General features: G+C 40.7%; 1 protein-coding gene across 1 annotated transcript in view; it reads left to right on the top strand.

Moving 5' to 3' along the window:
* Positions 1 to 2,927: 2,927 nt before the first annotated feature.
* The window catches only part of LOC143295521 (exosome RNA helicase MTR4-like), a 41,244-nt gene continuing 31,630 nt past the window's right edge, over positions 2,928 to 12,541 (top strand). Inside the window, exons 1-6 of the mRNA XM_076607251.1 lie at positions 2,928 to 3,053; positions 3,900 to 3,995; positions 5,192 to 5,255; positions 7,288 to 7,463; positions 8,139 to 8,313; positions 11,906 to 11,996. Of these exons, the coding sequence (XP_076463366.1) occupies positions 2,935 to 3,053; positions 3,900 to 3,995; positions 5,192 to 5,255; positions 7,288 to 7,463; positions 8,139 to 8,313; positions 11,906 to 11,996 (721 nt within the window). The 5' untranslated portion in view covers positions 2,928 to 2,934. The remainder of the gene's footprint in view (positions 3,054 to 3,899; positions 3,996 to 5,191; positions 5,256 to 7,287; positions 7,464 to 8,138; positions 8,314 to 11,905; positions 11,997 to 12,541) is intronic.

The raw sequence follows: 12,541 nt of genomic DNA, 5'->3' as shown, positions 1-12,541 counted from the left end.
TAACACACACACACACACACACACACACACACACACACACACACACACACACACACACACACACACACACACACGCACACACACGCACACACACACACACACACACACACACACACACACACACACACACACACACACACACACACACACACACACACACACACACACACACACACACACACACACACAAAAACAGCACAATCCTCGGCCTCAGTCTTGTGACGCAATCTTTTACATTGCCCAAGAATATCCCAGCTGACAGCTTCAGTATAGCACATGGAATCCGGCGTCAGTGAGGCCAGTTCAGACTGACAGTCCTTGCTGCATCAGCTGCAACGGAATGTGTTGTCATCCAAGGGTTGTCTGTTCTTCGTCGCCAGGGACTTTCTGGAGTGCTGTCAACTGACCTATTCTCCTCAGTCCTTCCAGATCTTAAGTCTTTCAACTCCTCATTTGCTTGATTGATATGGATACTTACACAGCGCCTATCATTGGTCGGATACTAAGCTCTAGGCGCTTTACAAACACGAGGTCATTTGCACAACAGGCTGCCTACCTGGGTAGAGCCGACTGACGGCTCAGTGCCATTGGCTGGCGCTCATTCAGTATTCGTTTCCAGTGTCATTCAATCAGATTTCAGGCACGTTTACATACACACTCAGACAGACATGTAACACTTTACGTGTATGACCGTTTTTGTTTATTTACCCCGCCATGTAAGCAGCCATACTTCGTTTTCGGGGGTGTACATGGTGGGTAAGTTCTTGTTTCCATAACCCACCGAACGCTGACATGGACTACGGGATCTTTAACGTGCGTATTTGATCTCGTTCTGCGTTCGTATACACACGAAGGGGGTTCAGGCACTAGCAGGTGGGCACATATGTTGACCTGGGAGATCGGAAAATATATCCACCCTTTACCCACCAGGCGGCGTTACCGAGATTCGAACTTGGGACCCTCAGAATGAAAATCCAACACTTTAACCACTCGATCGGCTGTTTCTGAGCTCACAGCTCCATCTTGCATGATCCTCGGCTGTTTCCTCTCATCGATTGATGACGGTCCATGCCTAGCGCCTTCATGCCAGATGCAATTGCCATACATAATGTTTGGGTTTTTTTTTAATGCCGTGGCCATCCTGCATCATTGCTGGTGCATGTTCTGCCACTGGAGTATGCTGTCTGCAGTGAGCAGGGTGTACATGCTTGGGACTTCAGCGTTTGAGATTCGATTTCTCCAGGAGATCCCAGGGATTTGGTGAGGACAGTGTAAGGAAACTGCCGAGTTTCTTCTCTTGCTTTGCAAGTATCATCCACAAATCGTTGACATATAGGAATGTGTTGAAAACACAAGTAACAACAGTAAGCTTTCTGCTTTCCACACTACACACGTCTGTTACGCCTTACTATATATCATTCATGTGAGCTCAGTCATAGAATATGGAGCAAAAGTGTGGAACCTTTGCCATCAAAGTGACATCGAGAGGCTGGGGCAATTAATTTATCAAGTTTTAGTTTAATAATCCTAAAGGTAGAGAAGTACTTAAGAACATATTCTTGAATTAGAATTTAATGACACATGGCAAGATTTGAATCCTGGTTGTCAAAGGTACACACTGAGAAGTAACCCGTTTCAACAAGCTAGACTCGATTTCTTTCTTATTTCAGATCCAGTTATGTCATGCACGAAAACTCCATCAATCCACTACACTGCTGGTGTGGTCTTCCTCTGGCTCCGACACCTGAGCACTCCGGTTGTTGTTGTTGCAGGGCTGGCTGGTTAAGTGGCATTCTTACTAGGTGACAAAACCACTTTAAACGTTGCATGGTACACTCAGATACTGATATATAGCACCTATCATCTTTTTGATGGCAACGTTTCTGACGCGGTCCCTTCTGGATTTGTCACTGCTCGATGGAGACTTGTTATCTCACAAATTGTGAGTTTGCGTTCCAGGGCTTTGTTCAGAGTACTGGTCTGGCACTGAAGTTAGGGAGGGAACCATTGATCATTTTGGCTTTGGTTTCCATTGGTTTGCTTGGTTCAGTGCTTCGTGACTGGGGTCACATCAAGCTGGTAGCTGACAAAGTTTGCCTTCTGGACTCTACTATATAATAGGGAGTCTCTATTTCTCTGTCCAGCTCCCCATCCTCATCAAAGATGCTCCTTAGGTATTTGAACTCCGGCTGTGTGGTTTGTTTGAGCTGCTGTCCACTGATGTTGATATCCAGCCTTTCCAGCGTACGCCCTACTGACATCATTGACTGTCTCAGTGTCTCAGCTATGCTGATCTCATAGTACCATAGTGTTCACAGGTGCTTGAACAGCTGTCTTTGCATGTCTTTGTAGTAGTTCTTTGTTTTCATTTAGGATGCTTTGGTCGTCTGCCAACAGCAGTTCGTTTATTGTCTCTGGGTCTGGGTTGGCGTCTTTGGTGATTTTGTCCACAAGTACGATAAACAGTAATGGTGACAGCCTGTACACAAGCCTATCTCACCCTGGATTTCACTTGGAACCAGTTGTAAAGTCGGCTTGGGGTCTGTACCACACTTTGGCTGTTGATGGAGGTCAGCTGCCCCGATGTTGTCAAAGAGTTGCCCCTTCACGCCATACCGTTCCAACACCTCCCACGAGTTTGTCTTTAAGTTCCAATCAGTGTTGACCAGCTCGTTTGTTAAAGACTTTTTCTTGGTCAATGAAGACAAGTTGGAGCTGCTTTTGGTACTCGCATGCTCTCTCACAGAGTTGTAGGAGGACGAAGACAGCATCCGTGCAGCATCGTCCTTTCCTGAAGACAGAATTCACTTTGAAGTGAAGCTCTTTGTCTTGACTGATGCCACAATAGACCGCGAACCGCAAGCGCATTCTGCTGTGTGTATAGGCAGAGTTCATCTTTCGGTGCGAGTCTGCACCAAGCTCCGACATCCGCACATGTCAAAGATGGCTGACGCGTTTGGCGACGAGCTTTTTGATGTTTTCGAGGGAAATTCCACTTCGAAACCAATCAGAGAAACTACTAAGGATGACAATACACAGGAAGATTCAAAGAGGTAAACAGTTGTATTATCATTGATTGCACAGTAGAATTTCTTTACGGGTGAAAAAATATGTTAATCTCTAGTACGAAGCATCGTCCACTCTTCTCTCCAGTTAAAAAACACCCCGCAGGACTCCTGAAGCTTTGTCAAACACAAGACAGCATTTTGTATTTCATGCGCACTTTTGATTACAATATTGATCACCTGTATTGTCTAGGGTTAAGACATGCAGAAGATTTAGTAATAGACCACAGGGTTGATTTTTGACATGATTTCTTTGTCACCGCTTTTATACAGCCCAGTCAAAGCGAAACTCGCGGAAAATGTTCTGCTGCTGATCACGTAAAATTGTGTTAAACGCATCGTCATGTTGCCTTTACTGTAGACATGCACCCTATAACGATAAAATTACATGAATATTAAAGTTAATAAACCATCAGATCCCCAGATTACTTTGCTTGCATAGATTTTTCAGACTTTAAAATTTAATCTGAAAATAAAGTGAAGTCAGATTCACTCAGACTGACCAAAGATTTGGGCAATATCCACAGTTGTTCACAAGGCATGACATTCACTCCACAAACCCATGGCAATAAGAGAATTGTCGCTGGCAAATTTTGTAGTAAAATGAATGTGTGTGTGTGACTGAAGCCTGATCTGGTGACTGAATGACATGGGAAACAAAATTATGTGCCTAAAGGCAAAGCTGTCAGTTGGCTCTTTGCAGGTAGGCAGCCTGTTGTTCAAATGTGTTTGTTAAACACTTAAGAACTTAGTCTCTGACTATCACTGAGCAGACTATCACTGAGCATAGGAACAATGTAAGTATCTAAATAAATTGTGTGTGTATATGTACAGGGTGGATGACTTGTTCAAGAAGATCTCCAGCAAAAGGCCAGCAGAGATTGAAGGAAATGAAGGTCCACTGAAGAAACAGCGTGGTGATGATGCCAGGTAACTTGTAACTGAACAAAATAAAATATGTTTTCTCTGTTACTGTGTTAGGAAGGCGTTGTCACAGAATTATGCTTTGGACAAGTGATCCGATGTTCACCAGTGATCAGGGTTCGAGTCCAGTTTTGGCATGATGTTATATTGATGGGAAAGGCCTTTTGTTCCTCGGTTGGGATTGGTTAAAATGGCGGAAGGAGAAGATTGGGCCCCACCTTCCTGTGCTAAGCCCTAGAGGCTAGACACAGTGGATATGAATTCACTGTTTTGATGGTCCTAAAAAGCTATGGGACCTTTGATCTTCAGCATTCTCCTTAAAGGATTCTCTTAAATCATATTGAAGTAAACAGCCAGTTGAGAAATGTAATGTATCGTATGGTAAGTAAAAAAAAAAAAAGAAAAAAAAAGAGATTTTCATGTGGAAGTAAGAACAGTTGATTTTATTCGGTTGGTCAAGCGTTTGACTGCTTTGTAGCATTTGAAATGTGTGCATGAAAACTTTTTCTTTTTAAATGATGACAGACAGAAATTATCTAAAGTTGTGTTTTGTTCCTATGAAGTTACTGACTGACTGATGATTGGTGATGATACTTTAATAGATCAGATGAAAATGCAGCGTCATGTTGTGTTCACATGATGCGACTGACTTACAGACGATGGATGATGATGACAATGGATGACAATGCCGTGTTGTGTTGTGTGATGGTGATAATGACAATAGATGACGATGCCGTGTTGTGTGTTGGTGATGATGACAATGGATGACAATGCCGTGTTGTGTTGTGTGATGGTGATAATGACAATAGATGACGATGCAGTGTTGTGTGTTGGTGATACTGACAGATGAAAATGCAGTGTTGTGTTGTCTGATGGTGATGATAATAGGTGACAGTGCTGTGTTAATCTGTTATGTACACTGACTGATGATGATGATAGATGACAGTGCAGTGTTGTGTGACGGTGATGACGACAGATGACGATGCAGTATTGTGTCACGGTGATGATTATAGATGACAAATCAGTGTTTTGTAACAGTGATGATATAGATGACAATGCAGTGTTGTGTTGTGGTGGTGATGATGATAGATGACAGCGCAGTATTGTGTGACGGAGATGAGGATAAATGACAGTGCAGTGTTTTGTAACAGTGATGGTAATGGATGACAATGCAATGTTGTGGCTTGTGCTGGGGTGGGCAGTGTGGAGGTGATGCCCAGAATACAGGTACACAAGGTGGAGACTGTGGAGGCCTGTCAACATGAGGTCAGTGACTTTCATCGTCACTTTATTTGTTACTATTTTGAAAAAAAAGTGTTTTTGTTCATCTGTGTCTTCAGTCCAAAAAAATCATTCTTTTTTTTTTCTTTTCAAATCTTTTTGTGAAAAGCATAAGATTATGAGTTTTTGTGGATGAAAGATGTGTGACAGTTTGATGTGTGTTTTGCTATGACTTCATATAGTGTAAGCAGGTATTTGTGGATGGTAACCATTTGAATTAAAACCGTGTGATACATGTCAGAAAAAGTAGAATAGAAGCACCACAAAGAAAGAAAGCTGGTGTTTTTGATACCCTTTCAGGCAACCGTCAACTTTTTCAGACACTGTTATGAACAAATATAAATAATGAATAATACTGTATTAGATATAATAGATTTGCAGACCAAAAAAAAAAAGAAAAAGAAAGAATATTTGTGGTGCTGCACTTTAGGGATGCATTCTCCCTTGGGAGAGCGGTCCAAATTTCACACAGTTAAATCTTTTGCTACAAAATGTCATACCGTACAAATTATACAATACATTATAAAACAGCACAGAATTATGCATTAGTACAATGCAACACAACACAAAGCAGCACAATACAATACAATACAATACAGTACAATACAACATGTTTATATTTACTGACATACGTTTAAGTATATTCATTTCCATGGCCACTCAAAGATAGAAGCATTGACTCAATCATTTGCAACTGGAAACAATTTACTGCATAAGTGCATTTGTGTAACATTACCAGCCATCAAACAAAACCAAATGAAAATAAGTTTTAATTCATACATACCAAACATCACAACACCCAGATGATGCAATCTCACATCACACCACATGGCAGCAAACGTCACAGTACCCCTAACTGGACCACAACACCCCAAAAACCAAATCCGAACACCCTGAGCTAATCATGTACATCGCAAATGATGTGTTTTTTTGAATAAAGATTTGTTTAAACCAAATGAATTGAATGTTAGCCTGGAGTAAACGCGTCCACCCATGAAGCTAGAGAATCTTAGGGCACTGGTTCAAATCCCATAATCACCACCAGTATCCCCCCCCGCCCCCTGTCCCCCTCCCCTCCACTGGACCTTGAGTGGTGGTCTGGTCGCTAGTCATTCGGATGAGACAATAAACCAAGGTCCCTTGTGCAGCATGCACATATGCGCATGATGAATAACCCATGGCACCAAAAGGGTTGTCTCTGGCTAAATTCTGTTGTAAAATCTACTTTGATAAGAAAACAAAACACTGCAGGCAGAAAAAAACACACACAGAAAAAGGGTTGGAGCTCTGTGTAGCGACATGTTTTCCCTGGTGAGAGCAGCCGAAATTTCATGCAGAGAAATCTGTTGTGACAGCAAAAAGTAAAAGAGTGATAGAATACAATACAGTAGAATACAATACTTCTTTGTCTTTCATGGCTTGCTACTCTCACGTTCACTCATATACACGAGTGGGCTTTTATGTGTATGACCGTTTTTTTCCCCGCTATGGAGGCAACCATACTCTTTTTTCGGGGGTGTGCATGCTGGGTATATTCTTGTTTCCATAACCCACCGAACGCTGACATGGCTTACAGTATCTTTAACATGTGTATTTTATCTTCTGCTTGTGTATACACATGAAGGGTGTTCAGGCATAAGCAGGTCTGCACGTATGTTGACCAGGGAGATTTGAAAAATCTCCACCCTTTACTCACCAGGCGCTGTTACTGAGATTCGAACCTGGGACCTTCAGATTGAAAGGCCAACACTTTAAGTTTAACCACTCTGCTATTGTGCAGAATTTTTTTTTTTTTTTTTTAATGGGTGGCATTCTCAGTGTAGTGATGCGCTGTCCCTGGGGAGAACAGCCTGAATTTCACACAGAGAAGTCTTGTGACAAAAAAAAATAGTGATACAACACAGCACAACACAACACAATACAACAGAATACAACTCAATACAGCTCAACGCAGCACAACACAATACAGTACAATACTATACCATACAGTACAGTACAATACAATACAACCTTACAGGTGGCGGTGCCCCCAGACCATGAGTTTGTGCCGCTGAAGCAGTCGAGCAGTGAGCCGGCCAAGGAGTACCCCTTCGTCCTGGACCCCTTCCAGAAGGAGGCCATCCTATGTCTGGAGAACAACCAGTCCGTGCTGGTGTCTGCCCACACCTCCGCCGGCAAGACTGTGGTGGCTGTGTAGGTGTTGTGTGTGGGTGTGTGTGTAAGTGCGTGCGTGCGTGTGTGTATTGTATGTATGTATGGTGTGTGGGTGTGTGAGTGTGTGTATGTATTGTGTGTGGGTGTGTGTGTTAATGTGTGTGTGTGAGTGTGTGTGGAGGGGGGATGGTTATATGTGTATGTTTTAACATTTGCTTGTTTGTGTACATGATGTATGTATGCATTGTATTTAAGTTTGCGTACAATTTGTGCTTGTGTGAGTGTGTGTGAAGAGGAGGGCAGGTATGTATGTTTAAACATATGCTTGTATGTGAACATGATGTATGTATGCATTGTGTTTATTATGTTTGCGTATTGTTTTAAGAGGTTACATTTGGTGTGTGTATGTAACATTGATGTAATAACTTAAATAAGTTACGTACAATATCACATGTTTTGTGAAGCACCTAGAGCAGTTTTCCAGATAGAATGCCATGTAAGTATCCATTACTGTTTTTACTATTATTATTGTAAATGCCATTAGCTCCCTACCGAGGATGTGTGAGCATCTAAGCACATACAAATGCTATGTTTCAGATATGTCATTGAAATTGTCTCAGGCATATCATTACATTGTCTCAGGTATGCCACTGGTATGTCTCAGGCATGTTGTTTCTACTTTGTCTCAGGTATGTGCCACTTATTTGTTCTCAGGTACGCCATTGCAATGTCCCTGCGAGACAAGCAGCGTGTGATCTACACGTCGCCCATCAAGGCGCTGAGTAACCAGAAGTACCGGGAGCTGTATGAGGAGTTCCAGGACGTGGGCCTCATGACAGGGGACGTCACCATCAACCCCACCGCCAGCTGTCTCGTCATGACCACAGAGGTGGGTGCTGTGCTTGTCTTTTCTTTGAATTGATTTGATATGGATAATTACAGAGATGTTAGCTGTTACGATTTCGCCGAATTTTGTTACGCTCGAGCGCAGTGTTCCGAAACTACGCATTACGCCAATGTCAGAATTGTTATGAGTTCATTTTCGACTACATAGCAGGGTCACATGCTTTCCTGTCGTAACATTACCCAGACACTCTAGACCTATTGATCACGAGGCCAGGGCAGTCACTACTAACCTTGGTCTCACCTGATGTTGCTCAGTTTAATCATGTGCGTGTTTACATTGAAACAGTGTGAGTTGACTGATTAGCTTAATCATTTGCCTGAACAAGAGAGAACATGGCTTAATCAAGTTGCGTCTTGGTCAAACAGCGTCTGTGCCCGTTTGGTGATGTGGCTCAGAGTCCGAGTATTCCTACCTAATTCAAAATGTCCTACCAAATTTCCTGATTGTTCCTACAAACACTTAACATGGGTTGGCATCTCTGCGGGCTTGTCTTTGATTTGATTTGATACGGATACTTATATAATGCCTGTCCTCAGTTGGAGACCAAACTCAAGTGTTTTACAGAATTGGGGTCATTTGCACAACAGGCTGCCTACCTGGGTAGAGCCAACTGATAGCTGCTGCCATTAGGCACTCATCATTTGTTTCCTGTGTCATCCAATCAGATTTTAGGCACACTCAGAGTTTTTTCTCTCTTTTTTTTCTTCACATTGCTGCACAAGTTTTACTTTTTGTTCAGCTTCTTTTGAGTGACTTATAGACATTGATTTGAGACTGACATAAAACTTAGGGACATAAAGAAAAAAAAACACCCATCAAACATAGCACTGATTCTGTTTGTCAATATTAAATTACAGCAGCAAAGTGAATGCTTGAAATAAGTTAATTTCTGTAGGTGAGTGCTTTTCTTTGTTGTGAATCATTGTGATTCTCGTGCATTGTTTGTACAGCATACACCACATGAGAATATCTCTTCTTGAGATGATGAAGTATTCTGTATTCTCTGAATTGCAGTTCAGAGTCATGTAAGTATGTAGAAAGGTCTTTGAAAAAATGAGAGAACTATTTCCATGGTGGAATGTTTTTCTCTTCAGGGTCTGGAAAAGCTTTGGAATTAAAAAAGAAAAAAGAAAAGAAAAAAAAAAAGCCTTTGAGTTTGACTGATACCAGTCAACAAAGAGTCTGATGTGTTAAAAAACAACAACAAAAAAACAAAACAAAAAAAAACAACAGCAACAAAAACAAAAGGTTAAAATTGAAGATCAGTACCAGGATATCCACTGATCTCTTTTGTCAGCAGTGCAGCAGATTTTTTAAAATTTTTTTTATTCAGTTTGGTTGCTTTGTGTTTGTAATGGAAAATGTTCAGTCTGATGTGGAAAAGATATGGAATTTTGTTTGGTCACGTGTGTGGGAAACAGTGACAAGACAAATACATCTCTAATGACTTTGTCTTCATTTCCTGTCACATGTGTGGTGTGTAGGATAAACCTCTTGCTGGAAGGAGTAGAAAAAGAATAAGTTCCAATGAAGATGATGAATGTTAAGCTTTTTTGACTCGCTTGTGTAAACAAAGTGAGTCTGTTTTAACCCGGTGTTCGGTTGTCTGTGTGTGTGTCTGTGTGTCCATGGTAAACTTTAACATTGACATTTTCTCAGCAACTACTTTGTCAGTTGACACCAAATTTGGCATAAAAATAGGAAAAATTCAGTTCTTTCCAGTCATCTGTTTTATTTATTTTGCAAACGTTTTGGTGCAGATAGTAAAAAAGGGAAATTACTCTGTAATGCTAGGGGAGTTAATTTGCTTTAAACTGATCTTTCTCATCTTAAACATTACATTTTGAAATTATACTCAATACATAAAAAGCTTGGATTTTTTAAAAAAGTGTATCACAAGTGAGTCTTGAAGGCCTTGCCTCTCTTGTTTCTGTTTTTCTTTTTCTTTTCGACACAGATCTTTTGGCAGTCGGAGTGACAACACCCAATTTCTTTTATGGCACCGATCAGGAGAGCATTTCTTTTAATCAGTTTAGATCTTTTTCTTTTTTTCAGTTAATGATTTTTTTGTACTCACTTGTGTAAACAAAGTGAGTCAATGTTATAACCCAGCGTTCGGTTGTCTGTGTGTGTGTGTGTGTGTATGTGTATCCGTGGTAAACTTTAACATAACCATTTTCTCTGGAAATACAATGTCTGCCAGCACCAAATTTGGCTTAAACATAGTAGAAAAAAAATCTTTGCAGTCATACCAATAATAGGTTGTACGTTGTCCGAATGATTAACGGTTTATTTCGTTGATGCTAGTTCTGGATTCCGAAAATGCTGTTACCCCTTTGCAGCTGCCTGAACGTCTTGTGAGAAGGCACCATGACCTCGTTTTTCTTGTTCACAATTAAAAGCAAAGAAATACAAATTCTGGACAGAACACGTACATTGACATTAACTACATTATTGATGTGTTTACTGCATATGAATATTCTAAAGTGGACACTGAATTAACTAGAATGAACATAAAAGAAAATTTTAATCGACCGTTTCATAAAGGTCAGCCTTGTCAACACTGGTTTTTGCAGATCTTGACAGCGTGTTCCAAAGCCTGACGTGATGGCAAGGTCTCTTTTACCCTGAATTAAAAGAATTTCTTAAACAATCATCAACGTGCTTACTACATATGAATGTTTTAAAGTGGATACTAAATTAACTAAAATGAAAAGAAAAAAGAAATTGAATGGACAGTGTCGTAGTTTCAATGCTTATCAAACACAGATTTCTGCAGATCTATAAATATCGGACACGTATTGCAGTGTGTTTCAGGTGATGGGAATGTCTCCTTTACCTCTGACTTACCTCAGACTTGAAAGAAATTCTTAAATGCCCGAGATATACCAAAATAACATGATTTAAACGGTGTTTTCACTTCGATTACAGTTCTTGATTTATTCCACTAAAAGAACATGCTCAAATGATAATTTTTGATCGTCATCGTTGAATGCCGCGTTAGCGCAGTGCATAAAACCACTCGTTCTCGACCTGAACATCCGTGGTTCAAATCTGCTTTGATGCCTTTTTTTTTTTTTTTTTAACACGAAGTTTTATATGATTTTAATAATGAATAGAGAACACATTCAACAAACTAATTTTTATGAGTTTTTTTTTTTTTTTCAGTGTGTATCACAAGTGAGTCTTGAAGGCCTTGCCTTTCTTGTTCTTTGAGTCTTGAGATTTTCTCATGCCATGAAGGGAAAGCTTGTATTACTGAAACATATGCTGCTGAAACTAGAATTCCATGAAGTGAATGTGTTGCTGGTTGCATATTTATTGCACAGGCTCTTATGCCTTTTTTTTTTTTTTTCGTTTTGTTTTTGATGCAGTGTACATGTTGATAACAGTACATATATTTTAGAGGCAGTGGTCTTAAAGCATTATCAGTGCTTGGTGCTTGATATACATACATACATATATATGTATATATATATTTATATATATAATGTACATACACACACACACACACACAAAATGAAAGCAGTTATCTATTCATGTAGAGGTAAATGGGGACGCTGTATGTGTGCAGATTCTGCGAAGTATGCTGTACCGAGGATCAGAGATCATGCGTGAGGTGGCTTGGGTGATATTTGATGAGATCCATTACATGAGAGACAAAGGTGAACGGCTAAGAGGTTGTCTGTGTGTCGTTGTGTTTGGATGTGTGTTGGTGTACATGTGTGTGCTGCTGGTGTTAGCGTGAGTGTGTATGCTGGTGTGGTGTTTTTTCTTGTGTCGTTGGGCTTGTGTTGTAATACTTTTTTGTCACAACATATTTCACTGTGTGAAATTAGGGCTGCTCTCCTCAGGGAAAATGTGCCTCAGTGCATCGCCACCCTTTGTGTGTGTGTGTGTGTGTGTGTGTGTGTGTGTGCATCTGCATCTGCATCTATTCATGCTTTAATATGTAGTGTTTTTCCATGCTTGTTCCACGAGCATAGGAATGAGAGTGTTTGTTTTTGTGTGCATGCACATGTGAACAAATGCAGCTCATGTGTAGTTGCATGTGTATGTGTGTGTGCACTAAAAAGCATAAAAATGCATGCATATACATGCAGATTTGTGTGACCCGTATACCAAGATGTGAACACAATAACGCTGTCAAAAAAAGCGGACGTAAAGAGAAGGGAGCTAATATGCTAAGAGAGACAACTGCCTGCACCCT

The sequence above is a fragment of the Babylonia areolata genome, chromosome 20 (genome assembly GCF_041734735.1).
Source record: "Babylonia areolata isolate BAREFJ2019XMU chromosome 20, ASM4173473v1, whole genome shotgun sequence".
Lineage (NCBI taxonomy): Eukaryota > Metazoa > Mollusca > Gastropoda > Neogastropoda > Buccinidae > Babylonia > Babylonia areolata.
Note: the sequence above shows the minus strand (reverse complement) of the source record. Positions and strands in the feature narration are given on the sequence as shown.